This window comes from Aulonocara sp. 'chitande type north' Nkhata Bay, linkage group LG7, assembly GCF_057382095.1.
Source record: "Aulonocara sp. 'chitande type north' Nkhata Bay isolate Kocher_YH1m ecotype deep benthic linkage group LG7, A_spYH_male_GT1.1, whole genome shotgun sequence".
NCBI classification, from domain to species: Eukaryota; Metazoa; Chordata; class Actinopteri; order Cichliformes; family Cichlidae; genus Aulonocara; species Aulonocara sp. 'chitande type north' Nkhata Bay.
In genome coordinates, this window is record NC_141350.1 from 29,452,884 (window position 1) to 29,473,378 (window position 20,495).

The window sequence follows — 20,495 nt, forward strand, 5'->3', positions numbered from 1 at the left end:
CTACTTCACGTGGAGTGAGCAGCAGGTGATGATGTGGAGAGTCTGCGTTGCTTGGTAACAGATAAAAGCTGCACAAAGGACCACCTCCCACGCCGCACTCTGATTGGCAGCTGCTCGGCGACCTGTTCGCACACAGACGGCGTCCTTGAGACCAAAGCACACACAGACACACACTGAGCAGCTGTTGTTGAGTTTTTATTGAATGAGTGAAACGTCTACAGAGATGAGGCCTCGCAGGAACAAATCCAGCTGCTTACAGACAAACATCCAGATGTTTTTTCCTCTCTGTACATTCGGTGAGATATGTTCTGAGAAATGAGGCCCGGCAAACCCCCCCCCACCAAAAATAAATCAAGAGTCAAATCAAACCCACGCAGGTCCTCATCACACCTGAAGCACACCTGAAACTCCCTCCTCCTCTTTGTGTGAAGGGCTCTTCTGTTCTACTAAAACTGCCGGTCTCAATCAATTTCAATCAAAAATGACGTAAATTCTTAATATTGATGATTATGATTATTATTTACATCCAGCTCAGAGACTAGGAGGATCGGTGGTTTCTGACTGCCGTCATGTTAAATGATTCAGCTTTATTCTGCGTCAGCACTCAAGCCATTTATTAACAGATGACTTTATTTATGTACACTTTTTTTTTAACTTTTTTTCCTCTCACAAGTTTCACAAATTATAATTTTCAGATTTTCTCTGATTTGTTTTGGCAGAATTCTCTTTTGAGTTTTTAATTCATTAAAATATTTTCTCAGGCTGTCATTTCCATTTTTCTCAGATATCTTTGACCAATGATTTTAATATAATTCTTTTATAACAATTTTCCCAAAGAGCTGCGATGGATTTGTAAAGGTGCATTTCACTAAAACGCGCTGGAGCGCCAGTGGAGGCCATGTTAAACTCACTCCTGTAAAACAGGAGCATGACGCGTTCCCGGCTTTTCCAAAATATCGGAATATAACAGATCTGTCTGAACCGGCCGGGGAGGCTCGAGTCATTTTTCCAGAATTAGGAGCTTCAGCTCAGAAACTCAGTTTTAATAAAGCAGAACCTTCAACTCTTTCCCTCCACTGCCTCCACACCTCCACTCTCGCTCCGCCCCCTCCCACCTGGATAGTTAAAGCCTAAGTCTATGTTATAAAAAAAAAAAAAAAAAAACATCACATTGAAAAGAGGGAACAATTAAAATATACATATATTATAAATGTAAATACTCGCTCGGCGGAGCTCAGTCACACTATCATTGGCATAAGAAAGGATGGGTGTGTGGGTGTGTGTGTGTGTGTGTGTGTGTGTGTGTGTGTGTGTGTGTGTGTGTGTGTGTGTGGGCACGAACACAGCGTTTGAATGAGCGTCACTTCCTCCCCGGACCAAAGAAGAAAAAAGAAGAAAAAGAGGTGTGGCTGATACGAAGGTGTGGCATCAAGTACCAGCTGCCTCCTGATTGGAGGCATCGAGCGGCGCTGAGACTTTTCCTGTTCAGTCTGGATCTACGATATTTAACCGATGATGTAATAAATAAAGCGCGGCGAGTCGCTCGGACTGAACGGCCTCGTCTGCCGCTCGTGACGGAGGGAGGAGGGAGGGGAGGAAAGGAAAGGAGGCAGGGAAGGAGAGAAGGAGGGAGAGGAGGGGGAGGGTCTAGGCCTGAGCGTTGGTGCCGTTCTTGTCCGGGGGTCCGGTGCTCGCCGGCAGGTTGTTGAGGGAGGGCGGGGCCTCGTTCTGCTTGCTGTCGCGACGCGGCGGCATCCTCTCGTTGATGCGGTCCAGCCCTCGCGCCTCCTCGAAGCTCTGGATCTTGTGCTGCGGGTTGAAGCCTTGAATGGCTGCGAGGAAACAGGAAGAGGTTAGACACGAGGAGACGTCAAGCACAGCCGGGTCAGAAGGTCACCGCCAGCGCTGGATGCCGCCGTCCAGCTTTACTTTAAAATGTATTTTCAATGTCTGCACGTAATGCTAATATTTTATGACACATTTCAACGATTTCTCCTAAAAATAAATATCTGGTGAAAAAAAATCATGTTATTGTGTAAAAAAACTTTCCAGTTTTAAGAAATATTTTAAAATAATTTTGAGATTTTTCTTTAAAATTTCAGTAAAATACTTCTATTACTTTTAACAAATTCCATTTAATTTATAAAATAAATTGTCAAAAATGTAAAGAAAACATTTAATCAAAATTATTTTCAGCAATATTTTTGTACTTTAAGGATATTTCTAATTAGTAATATATAATTATGGCAATTATGTTAATATTATTTAGATATTTTATTATTTACCATTTAACATTTTAAATTTTAGTAACAGATTAGTATTTTACTACAGTATTTTATTAGCGTGTAACATCATTAAAAATATTTCACTTTTTATTTTAGAACTTGTGTGTGAACTTTTGCTGTCCTGCTGGCTCGTTTCTGACCCGCTGCCCAAACAGTCACTTTTAAAAACACGAAGAGAAGCTGAGGAAACTTACTTGAAACAGGACAAAGACAGCATGAAGACAAAGAAACAGGTGATCAATAATCAGCTCTCACATTAGCTCATAAAAGGTTCAGGTTGAACATTAGACACCAACAGCACAGACATATTTCAGAGTGGGTGAACACAGACAGTCACACAGAGAGTCGGAGGGTCGGTTGCATACCTCGTGCCTCTTCTGCCTCTACGGTGGCTGTGTAAGCGTGAGTAGAAGTGCCATGCCAAAAAACCAATGGAGAGAGAGTGGGAACATTATATATCAATGCATTCAGTCAGTCACGTTATCAGTCCTGTTAACATGGAGTCAATCATCATACAACCCCACCCACCCCCCACCACCCCACCATCCTGACCACAGAGTCCGAGATTAGAGCACAGCTAACATCTTCATTGGGTTTATGGGGGTCTGTCAGAAACCGCAAAGACAAACCACCCGCGCCTGACTCTACCGTCATATCAAAGTGACGATTTTGGCGTCTAAACGTGACGCAGCTCCCAATCGGTCCTGATTCAGTGGTGCAAAGTTCATGCCGCCAACTCCGACCTACCCTGCTCTGAAGTAAGACCCGCTGGTTAGTCTGACCCTGGTGATGATGGTTTTTACCAGGGGGACAAAAGGTCGAGGTTCAGGCGACTACTTTTACATTTAATATGAATTCACCTCCATAAATACAGACGTTATACATATAACCTGGAATATTGCCACAAGCTGCAGCTGATGAAGTGATCTACATGACCAGATCAGGACCAGGAGTGTGGGTGAAGTTTTCAGGCTTTGTAATAATAAGTATAATTAGCCATTAATCCATGAAAATAAGTAAATGTAGTTTGATATGTGCTTGCTCTCCCTGCAGCCGTTCGTCTTTGAAGGCCAGTGTGCTGCAGAGATGTGCACAGGTTGGTCCGTCACAGGAGAATTGAGGACACTCGACATTTCCACCAGGCTACATGCTGATGAGGCGGGGGCAGTTTCTCGGCGGTTAGTCTCTCGGTGTGAGTGCAGGCATGGGGCGGTTAGTGTTAGCTGGACTCTGGGTTAGTGTTTGGTGGGATGTTCCGCTGCGCTCGCACTCACCGCTCTGCAGAGTCCGCCGACCGCCGGACAAAACACCGAGGGGCAGCGTCCCCGTCGGGGTCAGCCCCTTCAGCTGCAGTACGCTCTCGTTCTCCTCTCTGTCGACACACAAACACAACATCATTAGAGAGTGTCAGCTGATCGTGTCACCGATGAGGCACAGTTAACTTCAAAAGCCTCCAGACAGGAAGTCTAAATATGACGGCGTGATGTTTTCAGAGACAGCACAGATGGGAGGAGGAGGTCACTGCTGCACAACAAACCTGAAAGAAGAAACAAGGACTCCTCCTGACCAGGTTCACCAACATTCTACCAGATTAGCTCTCCAGATTATTGTTTATGATATAACCAGAGCTCAAAGCTCCACACAACCTTTCATAGCCTCCTGTGTGTTTCCTGTGTGCCAACACAGCAGAAACTAGGAACAAAGCACGTTTGTAGAGCTCCAGCTTGGGAGCCTTTTTAAGCTCTGCTTAGGTGGAGGTACTGTTTATTAGCAACCACACTGAGATGCAAACACATGCAAACCTCTTTCTCAGTTTTCTGAGGAAAGCTTGTTCCTCTCCACCAGGAGACAAGTCACCTGTTTAGTCTTTTACTGCAGATGACGGGATTTGCAAAAATAACTGAAACATGAAGTGATTTTCATAAAGACATAAAAGCTGAAAGACGTGGTCAATCACTGGCCTGCTGCAATTTTTTTATTCACCCTTCTAATAAATAAATAATAAATAATAAAGGTGCTGCTCTATCCAGACAACACACGGCTATTTGTTCCTACTCGGCTGATGTCAGTTCTCTAAAGAAGTCAGGGTTGAATTCATCTGCGGCTGAACTAAATGTTTAGTTCTACTAAATTACTCAAACTGTACAACAAACTGATTTGTTCAAACATAATATTTGTTTAGGTCAAACCAGAGTAACTGAAGCCAAGTCTAAATACCAGGCAAACACACCCTCGTTTGTGTTGGTTAGGTGTGAAAAAATCCCACCTTATCAGTCCGACTTTGTCCAAACCACACCGACTTTTCGCCTGATTATAGCCAAAGCCAATCAGAATTCAGGACGCTTCTGGTACCAAAGACTGTCCATTTCCCAACATGTCTAAATATTCATGTGCAGATATCTGTTAAACCTGTTAGTTTAGAAAGCATTAATGAGCTTCTGTTAGCAGCAGGTCCAATGAAACGCTGCTGAGCTGTTCAGATTCCCGTACACGGGCCAATATACATCTGGTTAACTGGTTTAAACTTGACCTGTTTTTTCAGGCTTTTGTTCTTTGCACGTGTCTGTATCTGTGGTTTTATATCATATCTGATATCCTGGGTGTGGGACCGTTTCATTTGATTTTATTATAGTCCTAATTTTCATTTTATGATTTGCACTTCAGTAAAAAGACACCAAGCTGTAATGAAACAAAGTTCTCGGTTGAAGAAGTGAGTGCAAACAGAAGTAGAATTAAACTGCTGATAGAGATCAACTCAGTCATAAAGACGGACTGAAGATAAGGAGCCTGCGATGCTTTCCTGAGCCTTAAAATAACAGCAAGACATTTTCTGAAGAGGAGCAGTCACACTTTAAGGACAAATTATTCTGACACACTTCCACAGAATCAAAGGAGGACAAATGTAAACGACTGAGAAACTCATTAGCCTTAAATCAAAGTGGAGCAAAACTCTCAGTACCGTGCTCCAACAACCTCTTTATTCCACATTTTAGAGTGACGATTAAAAAAAGAAAGAAAGAAATCGTACAGAAAAAGGACTTAAACCGTCTCCTGCTTCTAAACATGGCCCTGATGTTAAAGAGTCTCATTGCAGTATAAACTTCACCCAAACCTTCAGGAATATAAAACACACCTGAGCACGGAGAAGACGCGAGCCATCTTTCCAATCGCCCGGATCTTGTTCCTGATCACCTCCTTCCTGACAGCCGGAGCGCCACCTGAGGAGCAGAATGGAAAAAGTCTTGAAAAGTTTGGTGGCATTTGAAATGAAGAACTCGATCTATACTGCGGAAGCTTGTCAGGGTCGACGAAACGTTCGTAAGGATATCAAGATGCGAGTCTGACTGTTTTTAGAAATTGAGGCAGAACTGGATTTAACCAAGACATCTGCAGAACACAGTGAGAAAAACCTCAGAGCCAAGCAGCTGGGTCGGAGAATTCAACCGTGTGAACCAGCCTTAAATCAGAAATAAGTAACTTGTGCACAGAAATAACAAACACACAGACTTTAAAAAAGTCACATGCATAGAAAAATACACCGAATGTGCAGACTAGTTATGACCTGATGGGAACTTCTAACTACCACATAATAATTTGAGCAGAGGAAAAGTATATTTTTAAGCAAACAAATTGGTCTAAAATTTCACAAATTCAGTGAACCGTCACACGAGAAAACAGATGATGCACAGACATATTTAAACCCAATGAACCCGAGCACGTCACCCATGCAGCGAGTTTTCAGTAAGTTTAAAGCATTATGACACATTTATAGTTCAAGTTGTTTCTCCCAGGGGTGTCAAACATAAGGCCCAGGGGCCGGAAGCGCCCTAGAAAAGTAGCTGTCTTTGGTAAATGTGATTGAGGGAATACATTTTGGACTTTTAACAGTTAAAAACATTTTCTTTCAATCTCAGTTTGCTGCAGTAAATTTGATCCAGTTTATTTTCCCCGAGTTTTTTTTAAATTTAATTCCAGAGCTCATCATTCAAAAATACCCAACAGGCTCCTCTTTTTTCATCATTCCCCGTCCACACAAGTAAAGACTATTTAAAAATAGTTTCCTCAGTTTCTTGAGCTTCAGGCCGACACTGATCGAGCTGTCGGAGTGGATTCACAGTTCTGCCCATTTCCTGCTCCAGGTTTTTATTCCTGAACACTCGTAGAGCAGCTTTGTATGCACAATTCAGAATAATGCTTCTGTATCTGATCCTGAGCCTCAGCTCACTCTGAAACAAGCTTTTTTTAGCTCATCTTCCTTTAAGGAAACCATGTTCTGATTGTCTGCCCTGGTAAACAAAACTTTGACTCTCTGTGACATCACAAAGATCCAAGACTAGAGGAAGCTGTGATAACCTGAGTGTTTAATGCACACGCACACAGCTCGATGTCGTCTTCCTTTCAGAGACCTGCTGAAGTGTTCTGAGCATTAATGATTAATTCAGAGGATGAGTGATAATCTGAGCTGACCTGTAACTCTGACGGAATAAAACATTTATTTCTTCCTGAATCAGTAAGACTGTAAACCCCACAGCAGGTATCTCCTTCATCTTCCTCATAACCGTCTCATTGTTAGCAGAGATTATCACAGTAATAATCAGCGAACCACAGAGGAGGCGGGGCTAATAGCGACTGCGCTCTCGCAGTTATGAGCCAAACTCGTTCTAACAGCTGCCGCCACACATCGACTTCCCTCAGGGTTTCACTTCCTCCCTGGGCCCCAACGCATCTGATTCATTTACATTCAGTGTTAAGCACCCGCTGCAGGTCGCCATGGCAACACGCCAGATACTACTGACAACTTTTTTTTTTTTTTTAAGGCTTCTCTGACTCGCCGGCCTCCACAGTCAGCCTGTCAGCAGCTAATAAAACACCCCAGAGCACCATCTGGCTGGCATACAGCACTTCCAGTGAAGCTGATCTAAACCAGAACATCTCAGTCCTGCTCTCTATGACATCACAGAGATCCAAAAGTAGGGAAAAAAAGGGGTAAACTGGGTGTTCAGAGCAGTGTGCATGCTGAGCTTTGGGCTCACAGAGATTACTGAACACAGACTGAGCTCATGATTAGATATTTTACCATGAAAGTCCCACTGGAACAGCAGAGACATGGATCAGATCCACTTTACATCAGCTCGACTGTAAGAAAACTAAAGCTTTCAGCACAGAGTTGTGTTTTTATCACCGCCATCAGAGGTCAGTGTCGTGTGTTCAAGGATAGTCTGATATCCTGTCTCACTGCTGCGAGCTGCACTTTATCTAAGAAAACCGCACAGAATTCACTGTGAAGACAGTGAAAATAAAACGTGTGAACCTGCTGCAGGAGGTATGTGCGACACCCTCGTGACCATGTGAACCTAACATGGCAAGAAATGCAAAGGTGCCAAACTGCCGTCCGTGCAGGCCGAGCCTTACTGAGCATGTGTGGAAACTAAATGGGTGTGGCTAAAGGCGTTCTTACCCTCGCCCGTGTCGTCGGCTTCGGATAGGAGCTCGTCATCGGAGCAAATGTTCAGCACGTTCACCAGCATCTCAGTCACTGTTTCAGAGGACACACACAGCGGCATGTCTGATTGGTTATCACAGAATGCAAACTTTAGAAAGATCCTCCCTCCTCTTTGACCCTCACCTTTCTCTCCAACGAAGGGCAGAGACCAGGTGAAGACATCCATGAAGTTGGGGAGCCAGTAAGGGTGAGGGGAGCAGTTAAACTGCCGAATGTTCATCACGTTGTTCTCGTATTTCAGCACCGCCGCTGAGGACCACACACACACACACACTCATTATCTTGACTCCATCAGCCTGCCTCCTGCTGCCATGGTTTCCCTCCTCCTCTGGTCCTCTTACCTTTGTTGTTGTACACATCCAGGTAGTTGGGAGCCGAGAAGATTGTGATTAAAGAAGGAAACCCCGTCGTCTGACTTTTCCTGTACATTCGATACCTGCCGGAGAAAAATGGACGGTGCTTTAAAAACACTGCACTTCCTCTAAAATCCACGAGGGGCAGGCCGCACACACACACGGTCATGAAAACACACTTTTGTTTATAAACAGCCGTAATGAACTCACCCAGCGTCCTGAGCTTCATGTGCTCGTATTACAGACAGCAGGTTATTGTTCATCAGAAAGTCACAGACTGCCGGGTAACTGAAACACACACACAACAAGAAGAGTTTTAAAGAACGGCTTTTACAAGACACACACACACACACACACACACACACACAGATGGAGGTGATCTCACTGAACGTGATGAGCATCAGAACCGCCTCCTCCAACCCACCGCAGTTACCATGACAGCTAAGAGGGCTGCTCAAACTTGAGTATGACAAGCGATGCTGAAAGCGCTAAAATTAGGATTAATTAAGGTCGGGGCTTTACACCGGGGGGGGGGGGGGGGGGGGGGGATCAGAGCCTCACAGAAATGCCAGCTCACTTCAGAAAATCATACCCCACACACACACACACACATTTCCTGAGTTTTTTTCTTTAATCCACACTCACTCAAGTAAAAGCAAAGCCCAGAAATGAATCCCCTTCATCACTTGACTAAAGTTCAAGGAGATGATTCATTCAGCAAACCACACATTAAAGAAGATGGAGGCGCCTTCATGAAGCTCAGTCTGCATGGGTCAGGTGTGCAGGTGATGTCACACAATCATCACTTAAACCTGAGTTTAAGCCTGAGGCCACCAGCATCATGCAGCCCGAGGCTTACAGTTGAGGAACATTTCAATTTATTTTTGTATAACACCAAATCACAACAGCAGCTAACTCAGGGAGCTTAATAAAGACCCCACAGTTATCACATGACACTCTTTGAGCAAACGCTTGGCGACATTTGAGAGAAAAAAACTCCCATTTAACAGGATGAAACCTCCAGCAGAGGTCACCGATGCTTCGCGTCAGGAAGTGCAAGAAAACATTCTGTCTTAAAAACTGCAGGGAGCTATCGGTTTACTTTAATAAAGGATACACTTCCTGTATCGGTGATTGATAGGAGCAGACTTTTATTGAGCAACGTTTAAAAAAAAACCAGAACAAAAAAAAAAACAAAAAACCCCAGACCTTTTTTCTGACCCTAAAAATAGAGACGGGAAGTAAACTTCTGATGCTGCTGCCTCTGTTCTTGAATTATTTCACGTTAAAATCGATGCAGCGTCACATTTTTCTCTCACTGTATATGTGGCCTCCACCCTAAGTAAGGCCGTCTTTACTTCCTGTAGTGGTGTGGGTCTGTGTGGATCCTCCCAGTCAGTCGTGTCCAGTGATGGGTCTGAGACGCCGTCTGAAGCGACCCAGATGCTCACTCAGGTTTGTGTGTGCTGACTCGGTAATAAAGGCCAGACGGCCACAAACATGCTCGCTGTAATGAGTTCTGTAAATGTCGAGCTACTGAAACAAACTAATGGTGGATAAAAGAGGCTTAGGAGCAGCTTTCGTCGCCCTGTGACTTCCGAGCAGTGTCAACGCTGCAGATTCAGCTTAACTATTAAGACAGAGCAGGGAATGCTAATATTTATTTTCAGTATCTGTGTGACAGCGGATTTAACGGCACTCACTTATCCACAGATAAGCCATTGTTTGTAAAAGCTTTAATCAGCTCGGATTAACAGAGCGCTCTGCTTTTTGGTGCTCGGGCGGCAGCAGCGTGGCTTGTACCTGTAGAAATAAGAGCATCCTCTGACACTGTTGTGGCAGAAGTGTTCCTGGGTCTTCTCTGAGCCGTAGTCCTCGCCCGGGTCTGACCACAGCAGGTCGCACATTGGCCCGAATGCCGGAGGCTCCTTAAACCGGTCCAGCTGGAAAAAACAGGAAAATTTCAGATAATTTAAACTCTAAAAGAGAATGTGTCTGTGAGGTTCTCAGTCATCCAGGTCATCGTAGTCAAAGGAGCTTGCAAAGAAAAGCGTCTGGACTTCTTTAAGTTGCTTGAAGACGTTTCACCTCTCATCCGAGAAGCTTCTTCAGTTCTAAGGTCAAATGGTGGGGAGTCCCAGATTTAAACCTCGTGGGAGTGACCCCCCACAGAGGGACAAAAGGACCCCCTGATGATCCTCTAATCGCCTGAGCCAAGGTGTGAAACTGGGTGTGGGTCCCAATCAGCCAGGGTTTCAGGTGAGCTCATTGTGAAACCTCTCTAAAAGAGAATGTGTTTATAAACCACCACCAAGAAGAGTAAATCGTTTCCAGCTCTGATTCTTCGCCTGCCGGCTCTTCTAATATCTTGATGCATTCTCAATCATCCAGGTAAGTAAATCCCAAAAGGCTGATTCTGTTCATCTGGACGTAGCGTTTTCAGTGGGAGAAATGTTTTGTCACTCATTAAGGATCAAGGAACTGACCTCACAGCCCCATTGTTCCTTCAGTGGGCTGGTTTCAGTCATTATGTAAATGTACTGTTTATAAGATTGTAGAAACCTGCAGTCAGCTGAGACTGAAGAAGTCACTTGGATGAGTGACGAAAGCTTCTCCCACTAAAAACGCCATGTCCAGATGAACAGAATCAGCCTTTTGGGACAAGAGCCAAACTCTCTCTCAATAACTCTCTCACTCTTCCTAAGGCCCTCCTCCCTAAAAGCACACTTTCTTCTGATTGGCTGACCCCAGTAAGCCAGCCATGGGCCAGCACATGTCGTAAACAGAGAAGTCAGTGAAGTCAGATTCAGGCTTGTGGTTTATAAACATTTACAAACATTTACGTTATTATTAGAAACCGATGAAAAATGCAAAACTTCAGACTATCAGTGACGTGCCTACTGAAGACTCTGGCTGTCAGCCCTTTCGTGATGTAACACATCTCACCTTTCGTATGTCATCCAGGCAGGTGATCTCAGGGCTTAGACCTCCGTGCACACACAGGAACTGCTGGTTGAGGAGGGCGGCCAGAGGCAGGCAGTCAAACGCCTCCATGCAGGCATCGTATACACGCTCAGAGTACTTTATCTTACCTGGAAACGCACACACACCAAGGTCAGCTGCAGTCAGATAAGCGGTCTCTGATGCTGGTGTGTGAGGACAAACACTTACACTCCTGCTTGAAGGTGAAGTACTCTGTGAGATGTCGGCACTCGTGGTTGCCTCTGAGGAGGAAGAGGGTGTTGGGATGGTTGACCTTCAGGGCCCACAGGTACAGTACACACTGCAGTAACACACACACACACACACACACACACACACACACACACACACACACACACACACACAGGGATAATCGTGAGAAACACCATCACCTGACTCCACGTGAACAGTTCTCTAAGACTGATGGAGTTAACCGCTCCTGGGTCCAAATTCTCCTTCAGTTAAACAGTCCAGCTGTTGTTGTGAGTGATGTGAGATTTTAAGGTGGGGAGAGGCAACACAGTCATGGTGAAAATAAAGCACAAACATAAAAGGTTTACGCTGAATGTGACATAATAATCAGGATGATAACGTTGGATTATCATTCCCGGTTCACCGCCATGACTGAAGGTGGAGGCCGGCAGAGGAGGAGGTCTGCAGGCTGTGAGATGACTAACAGCAGCCCGACGCTGTGAGATGATCCGCCGCTGTTTACTGACTCTGACAGATTCATTAATTATGGGGGATTAGTCGATGCCATTATTGATCGCTACAGGCCGTGGCCGACAGTCCTCGAGCAGAAACTCTCGGTGCAGAGGGAATACGAGTATCATGGAGAAACCTTCATCTCCATCAGGGAAAGAGCTGCTGAAGCACTGACATGCAGTAAACCGGCAGCTGACGGACGTCATCCTCAACCTCCAAACAAACCCACGGATCCTTTCAGCTGCCACTCACTCCTGTGTTTTTGTGCACCACCTGTTTCAATTTAATGTTTTTTCTGCTCTGAAGGCGTCGAGCTGTTCAACTGAGCCGAGCGCAGAGGAAGACGAGAAGAATAACCAGTGTTGGAGTCGGGCTGCGTGCACGCTGTCATTCCTACATGCAATTATGTAACTTCATGGCGCTGGTAAAGCCACGGCTTGTGTCAGACATGGGTGACTTTACGCTCGTGTTCCCTTTGTTAGTAAAAGAGCAGCGGCACGCTTCACCATTCAGCCTTTGAAAGATGAGACTGGAGAGAACAGCAGGAAAACAGCAAGACAAAATAAAACTACACAACCTCAAAGAGAGGAGACGACCTCAAGAATTTCTGGTTTGTGGCTAAAAAGTGAAGATTTTTAGCAGTAAATGAGATTCCTCTTAGTTTATGGATAATCGGCAAAACTGTCTTTTCTCCAGAGAGCAAACAGTTTGTGCATCAGTCTGCAAACATGTTTATTTGTGCTACAACGTTTTAACACGGGGGCCGACTCACTGCTGCCTGTGCTGGACGTCACAGGACCTGAAGCATGCGGTGCTGCCATGATCATGTGGTATGACTAAACACTCAGATTTGAGCTGCAGTTAAAACTTCTGAGAGACTTTTTCTGCCCAATTAAATGTCTGAAAAGGTCAAAAAACACAAAAGACATTAGAGCAATCAGCTGATTCAGCCGTGACTCAGAGTCGGGACACGCAGCACGCCGTTCGGTCTGCGGCTGTTGAGTCGTCTGGAAAACGAGTCTTTATGAAGACAAATGACCTCTAAACTAACAGAGTTCAGTCAAGCATCTGCTGCTGCAAACTGAGTGTGACTTTGAAACAGGACGATGACACACGGCGTCTCTGAGGTCCAGGCAGAGCTGAGGAGGAGGAGGAGCAGCTCCAGGATGTCCACTAATCCCAAACAAGGAAGCACGACGGCAGCCATACAAATGTCAGCAGCTCCATGCCAGAAGACGCCCGGTGCTCCCTCTGATGGGGCGCAGCTGGAGTTTGAGTTTGTGTGTTTGTGTAAGTGTGTGTGTCTAGCAGGGTGTGTTTGTGTGGAAGAGTGGGTGTGGCAGTCAGGGCGGCGAGGGGGCAAACAGTGTGCCTTTTATTACCCATGACTATTTAAAGATGCCCTGCAGAGCCGTGCGGGCCGAGTCTCCAAATGTCACGCCAGGATTTCTGTACCAACACATCCTGACAACTCCAACACAATAAACAAGACGACTCCGAGCTCTGCACACACTCCCACAACACCCAGGAAGGCTGAAGACGCACAGCAAACCTGGACGGGTATAAGTACGCAGGAGCTAACGAATAAATGAGAGAAAGCCCCAACTGCCAACTAATACCCACAAAACAACCCAAAAAAGATTCAAGACAAGCACAAAAGAAAGACCGAAAACAAGAGCCAAAAAAGGAAGAAAACAACCCGAAGACAAACAAAGTGACCCAAAAAACAAAAAAAATAATGAAAAAGAGACAAAACAAGAGCACAAAAAGTATAAAAAGGCAACAAATGACATTTCTTTCCTGTGCCGAGGAAGCTACAGACACGCACCTCGATGCTGAAGTAGCCTCGGTCTACGTAGTCCCCGAGGAACAGGTAACGGGTGGTGCTGGGGGACCCACCCACCTCGAAGAGCTTCATCAGGTCGAAGAACTGACCGTGGACATCTCCGCACACTGCACATACAAACACAACAAGCTCAGCGTTACTACAGCCGCTTTCAGACACAGGCTGAGCTGAGAGGAGGATGATTATGAGCTGTCGCTCATGCAAAGCTGTAACATTAGCGTTAGCAGACCGTGTTCTTTCATCATTAACAAAGAGGAAAACATGCTGGTGATAAATTCTCAGCTGACATCTTTAAATGTCTCTGCACGTCGCTGACATACCAAGTGGGCGGGGTCAAGGCGAGGCTTTACCTGTGATGGGGGCTTCCACCTCAAGCATGCATTTCTCCTGCCGGAGGATGGCGGCACCCTCGTTGATGATCCGCAGGGCCGTCTCCTCCTCCAGCCGACCCTCCTTTACCAGATGGGCCTTGAGCACCTCCAAACTGGGCCTCCCGTCCACGTACAGCTCTTTGACCGTCAGGCGGTCTCCAGGAGGATACGGCACGGCTGCAGAGAGATGAAAGAGAGAAGGGACACGGTTACACTGTGACCTCATACAGAACACACAAAACCTTCACCCTTTAGTTTAAAGGGGCTCCATGCTGTTGTTCAGGGACAGAATTGATACTTTTTAATGATGATATTTAATGATATTGAACAGGAACTCGTATTCCTGTCCTGCTGACAGGTGATCGCTTGCTGTAATCTTTAATAAAGGTTGGTCCCCTGTTCGGGTGTTTTCTGGCTGTTTTTGTGCTGTAACATTCCCACGCTCAGATAACGCCTCGTTAGGAATGCTCTTATCATCAGCGAGGTCACGACGTGCCTTTGCAGCACACCTGAGATCACCCGGGTACCCGCGGCTTTGTTTGCAAAGAGCAGGCCCGCTGACTTCAAATCCAAGCTTATCCAGGTCACACCTCAGAGCCAACCACGCAGGCCCACAGGCAGATCAGCGTCGGTGAGGTGTCCGCGGCATGTCGGGGCTCGTCCTGAACACAAAGCAGCAGAGTGTGGCGGCGCGGCCCAGCCCTGCAGGAAATACCAAGCAGCTTATTTCAAGAAAACCCGTCGCTGCTCACAGACTCCAGCAGGCAGGGCCGAGCTTCTACACCCACGGTTACTAACGTTCCTTAAAGGTGTTTGGACCAACGCTGTAAAACCGCTGCTGTAACAACTGTTACTGAGCAGCTGAGCCCGAGCAGATGCACTGCAGCAGGAATCAGAATCACAGTTAAAGAATATATAAAATATATAAAGGCAGGAGGAGAAGGACACATGACATGACTGTCTGCTCTCACCTGCACGGTCCAGGTCATGTGATACATTTATGACCTGGAATCACCTGTGTCTGTCTACATGAACTCAGTGACGGTGCAGTCAGACAGGCGGGTCAGTGTGCGCTGTGATTGGTCACAAACATGTATTTTGTGTTTTTATCACCTTTCCCCGCCACACCGGCTCCGACCGCCCAGTTCACCTGCTGTGAGGTCAGAGGCTGTTTGGTCACCTGACTGCTGCGGTGACATAAACACGGTGATGCACCGAGAGGAAGGTCTAAGAAGACTGGAGCAATCACGCAGACACTGAATGTTCCTGAACACTCGCTCCTGGCACGGCGCTCTAGTTCAGCACGCAGCTCTGAAACCAAACCAGGCCGCACGTGTTCAGCCAATCACGTCGCAGCTCCTCGTGAACTGGTTCATCGAAGTAAAAGCAGCTGCGAGTCCCCACCAGACAAATTTATCTGCCCGACAACTCGGAAGTGAGAGTGGAGTGTGTGAAGAGAGAGAGAGAAAAACAAAACCACGATTGTGAAAAGGAGGTGTTGCCGACCGCTGCAGGAAGCGGTATTCAAATAACCATCAGCAGGAGGGACACAGGAAGAGTGAAACTGCTCAGATGCTTAGTAAACTCAGCCGCCGCCGCCCCGCACTTTTGAAGCCACGCGGCTGCCTGCCAGTCAAACATAAGCAAAGCAGCGAGCCGGCCCAGCACAGATGGCCGCTTGTTTCTGTCTGTGCAGCCAGCGAGCAAACACCAGCAGGACACACAGAATCAGACCTGAGTGCAAAGAAACTTCACTTAAACAAGCAACAGCAACGACAGAACCCACGGACTGAAGCCCACATGCCAAACATGGAAGACCCCCCTTCCCTTATTTTTATTTATTTATTTATTTATTTATTTTTTGGGGGGGGTCAGTGCTGTCTATGGACTGGTCTGAGGCCAAACCATCACAGCTAAGGCTTCAGTCTGAGCCTCACATTAACGCCGCCATGCAAACATCTGCACGGACGAGAATGACAACTCGTTAGATAAGAAGCTCATTTTCATCTTGTTTGCATATATATGAACTCACAGCTTCCTGCAGCCGACGCAGCCATCGATAACGAGCAACGTTAACGTGACCGACAGAGAAAAGGAACTGCTCAGGAACAAACCCCACACAGCCGAATAACCCAAACTGACTCATCCACACAAGTTGGAGCAGGTCGGGCTGACAGCTTCACATTACTGTTAATAACCTGCAGTTGTGTGTGTGTTACTTTCAGTCTTGCCTCGAGTTCATACTTGAACACCTCTGCACGACTTCACGCATCTACCACAAACCGAGGTCAAACGCTAGCGCCTGTTAGCTTCAGCGTCACACCTGAGGAGCAGCTCTGTCATCACCTGGATGGTCACCACCTCCTTCCCATCCTCCCTCTGCTCCACTCTGCGTGTGAGGAGGTGCACCCACAGCAAGGCTAAGAGCAGCGAAAGGAGAAACTAACGTGAAGTCTCTCATACTGAGCTCCAATCACACCATAAATACCCAAATACCTGTCTAACTTCATGTGACCCTTAAAGTGCTGCAGATGTGCACCTTTTTGACTGCACAACGCCCGAACGTACAGGGTGAGGGTTGGCGTGTACCCCTGAGCGGGACAGGCCCCAGACGGCACTCCGTGCTCGGGCCCACCCCAAAAAGTCTTAACACCTTAACCACCTTAACAGATCAGCATTTTCCTTCCTTTTGATGTTGGATGGAATAACCATAAGATTATAGGCTTTGGAGACCGTGCTGACCCGATTCTCTGTGGGTGGAGTGGACGGGGTCCAGGGTGGAGCTCCATCACAGAGGCCAGGACAGCAGAGCAATCCTGCTGCATCCTCCAGCCCAGCTCCATCAATCATGAATGAGGACAGAATCATTACACATGCCGAGCGAGGCAGACGGCCCGACTGATTCGATTACCATCGGTAACTAAACCAAAAGGCCAGAACACACATGCACGCGCACACACACAGGGTTCAACAGGAAGCTGCAGATTGGGCTGCTGTGATGAACTACAGCCATCAGCAGCAAGCTGCTCAGCCTGAAGTAATTACATAATTCAATCGAGCTGATTCAGGGCTGCAAACAACACGTGGAAACATCCCAAAGAAAATTCCCAGAATCCAAGTAGGAGCTGTTCTCTGTGACCATTCCCAAATCAAACAGCAACCAGGTTGTCATCAGAGAAAACCAACAGTGAGGCTGAGTGCTCAGGGCAGCTTATCAGAAGGATAAGGTTCTGGACTTTCAAAAACGAACTGATAAACTCTTAGAGTGGATCTGGAAATCCATCCAGATATTCCTGGAAGAGTTGTTGTGTTGGTGCTCACAGATAAACAATCAAAGGTGATTCTGAGCAGGTAAATCCAATCAGAGTCGGCCGTATCGGCTTCCTGAGCGGCGGCACCGGCATTAAGGAGGTCTGTGTAATGACCAGTGGCCCTCCTAAGCTTCTCAAACCCGGTGAGCATATCAAACATGACCCCACCTGCTGCTTCACCCGACACCACAACGACTCAGAGAGAAAGCCGTTTTATTCTCCAGCAACCACCAAACTGGGCTCCAGCGATGGCCCATCTGTGCAGTGCTCCTGATCAATCAGCATACATTAGCCGGCCTAACAGTCGAGTCTAAAACACGCTAAAAACGCTCAAATTCATTGATGCTTGGAGCAGCAGGAAGTTATTTTAGGCTTCAGTGATTCAACAGGAACCAGAGTTCACAACCCAACGCCGCCCGTTTGGAGACACAACTCCTAATAGCTTCATTACTTCCTGTTTCATCATGAAGAAATGATAACGACATTGAACTTAATAATTTTATTCATCTACTGTGTAATAAGCAGGTCTTATAAAACAGTAGATGTTGGTGGGGAGCAGTGTCTCTCAGACTCATGAGCCTTCTGCAGATGAAAAGTTCTGTTTAAATCTAACCGGATAATTTCATTGATGGCTAAAGTGGGCAATAACAACTTTTTAAGGTGCCATCAAAAACTCCAAAAATAAAACAAAAGCAGAAGTAAAGAAAGACACTATCCACCACCATTTTAATATTATTAATATTGTTTCCTGATTGATAATAATAATAACCATGTGGTTATACACTGTGAAATCGCCACAATCATAGCATAACATAAACTAAATAATTTGTGAAATTAAATGGCAGAACATTTCAAATATAAACTAAAACACTAATGATACAATAAAAAACTAAAATATAAATGAAAAAAAATCCAAAATAAAGATGAACTGAATTATAAAACGTAAAAAATAAAATAAAAATATTTTCATTAAATTATAATAAATTAAATTCAATTGATAGGTCTTTAAATGTGGGGTGTGTGTGCAGGGGTTCGGAGAGCCTGTGATGCTGAGCAGGAGGTTGCCTCCGGGCTCGGATGGGCTCGTCTCGGGGGTGTTTGTTCTGCAGAGCGGTGAAGCACCAGCTGCTGCCTCTCTGAGAGCTCTGAACACCGCAGAGAAAAACCGCAGCAGCAGAACGTGGCTCAGTCCTCCACACAAACCTCAATTTCAAACTCATTTTCCATAAACACACACAGCGGGGCAGATTCGGGGGCGGGGGGTTGACGAGGCCAGTTTATTCACCCCTGAACCATTACGAGGCCAGCTGCCTGCCGCACACGGGGCGGTGTATACCCGCGGACAGGATCCAGGTATCCGCGGCGTCGTGCGGACTTTCCGCGTGAACCCAAGCATCGAGCGTGGCTTGACGGCGGGCTCTCACACCGCACACCTACATCTGGAGCTCAGGGCTGCTAAGCTAAAAGGCTAAGTTGTTAGCTGCCGCGGCATCGATTAGCGGGCTGATTGATTGGCCGGACTGCCTGTTTCCCCCTGCCTGGTGGAAGAGGCGTTAAAGCGGGCAGCTCGGGGAGAAATCACCGCTAACTGCGGCTCTGACATCCAGCTGCTCACATTTAGCGAAGCCATTAGCCCCGACACCCGTCAACTTCCTGCCCCAGGAACGCGCTCTAAAGCCGGACAATCACGTACCTTTGACGGGCCGCTCCGTGGTGGAGAGTTTGCTCTGGTCTTTGGCCGACATGCTCCCTCCCTGCGGGCTGCGGGCCGGAAAACAGGAGAAATTCCGAACTAAACTGGACCGATTCTTCCTGACGAGCTAGCAGGCTAGCTGGAGCGAGCTAGCCGCGCTAGCTGGTGGTGGGGCTGGGAGCGGCGGCGGCAGCGCGTCCCTCCGCGTACAGGGCAAGCGAACCGAGTCGAGCTGGAGTCAGACCTGACCAGGGTAGGGAAGAGGGAGCGAGGGCGTCCGTTTCACCGACAAACCGGAGCCTCTCCGCTCTGCCCTACTCCTCTCTGCGGTGCGGTGATGCCGACCCGCGGTCCAGGCAGGAAGCGGCCCGGGCAGCAGCGCCGATCTCTGGCTTCAGCAGCACCGAGCGGCGCGGCGGATCATGTCTCGGCTTTATCCCGTTATTCTCGGACAAGGTGCATCTGTTCCAGGCCGCTGCGCTTCAGTTTTTTCCTGTCGTGATCCGATGTGTCGCCCAGACCCTCTGTCGGATTACAATAATCCGCCGCAAGCGGATTTCCTACAACATGGCTCAGCGCGGGCGGGGGGTTGTGGGTAATGTAGTATTAAAGCGGTATGAATGCGCCTCCTTCAGAGCCCACTCAGCGCGTGCACCGCACTGTCAATGGAAAATAACTGCATAAATAAAAACTCTGCTGTCTACGGTGTGAATAGATAAATAAAGTAAAAATACACAATGTACGGAAAATAATAATAATCTCTAATAAAATTACGGATAAAAAAATTACAGATACATTAATAAAAAAATACACCCTACGGAAAAATTTAAGAAATAAAATTAAATAATAAACACACTATGGAAAATAAAAAAGTTTCAGTAAAAAATAATATTAAATAAACACTGTCTGTGGGGCAAAATAAATTAAAATGCAATGTCTTTGGGATAAAATTAAAAATAAACAAATGAAAAAAGGGGGAACATTCATTAAAATAAGCGTAATATAAAATAAGAAGCCCGAGCCGAAAAGTTTCTCTGACACTGTCTTGGAAAAATGTTTAATTACATACACTGTTTACGAAGAAAAATATTATCCTTAAAAACCAAAGTTTCATTGTGACAAAAGTAATATTAGTCTTTAACAAACAGTGAACTCTAAAGAATGGTTTCTTGGTGTTTATTCTAAACTTCGTTCTCAACGTTTAAAGTTTTCATTCTCATTTCAATAAAATAAAGCGAAAAACAAGGAAGTGTCTGATTTAAACGCACTCACAGTAATACTTGTGCTGCGCATTACATGCTGTTACACGCTGAATATGATAGCACACTCAGCAGATCTGAAATACGTCACAAAGAGCCACGTGTGCTTCACTGTCACCTGTTGTTGGATAAGAACATTTAAAATTGTTGGATCTTTTTTTTTTTAATTAAGTTCGGCACCTGCTCT

The 20,495-nt window shown here is 46.2% G+C and overlaps 1 protein-coding gene across 3 annotated transcripts; it reads right to left on the bottom strand.

Annotated features, from left to right (window-relative positions):
- Window positions 1-182: 182 nt before the first annotated feature.
- ppp3ccb (protein phosphatase 3, catalytic subunit, gamma isozyme, b) lies at window positions 183-19,630 on the bottom strand. 3 transcript variants are annotated; one of them, XM_086299913.1, is made up of 14 exons: window positions 19,050-19,630; window positions 14,025-14,222; window positions 13,657-13,781; window positions 11,313-11,424; window positions 11,088-11,233; window positions 9,945-10,084; window positions 8,352-8,429; window positions 8,130-8,224; window positions 7,912-8,037; window positions 7,744-7,821; window positions 5,419-5,503; window positions 3,560-3,657; window positions 2,651-2,677; window positions 183-1,823 (listed from the first exon to the last, which is right to left on the bottom strand). In XM_086299913.1, exons 1-14 carry the CDS (start codon window positions 19,099-19,101, stop codon window positions 1,648-1,650), a joined length of 1,536 nt encoding a protein of 511 aa, XP_086156039.1. In that variant the 5' UTR covers window positions 19,102-19,630; the 3' UTR covers window positions 183-1,647. The 3 variants fall into 3 exon arrangements, with proteins under 3 accessions (XP_086156039.1, XP_086156038.1, XP_086156040.1); XM_086299912.1 differs by having other exon boundaries at window positions 183-1,832; XM_086299914.1 differs by lacking the exon at window positions 2,651-2,677 and having other exon boundaries at window positions 183-1,832.
- Window positions 19,631-20,495: the final 865 nt, after the last annotated feature.

Excerpts from the sequence above, each read along its gene's own strand:
- ppp3ccb (XM_086299912.1), bottom strand. The coding sequence starts at position 19,101 with ATGTCGGCCAAAGACCAGAGCAAACTCTCCACCACGGAGCGGCCCGTC. Across the intron at positions 5,504-7,743 it reads AGCCGACGACACGGGCGAGG|GTGGCGCTCCGGCTGTCAGG; the intron begins GTAAGAACGCCT and ends TCTGCTCCTCAG. Across the intron at positions 1,833-2,650 it reads AGAGGCAGAAGAGGCACGAG|CCATTCAAGGCTTCAACCCG; the intron begins GTATGCAACCGA and ends GTTTCCTCGCAG.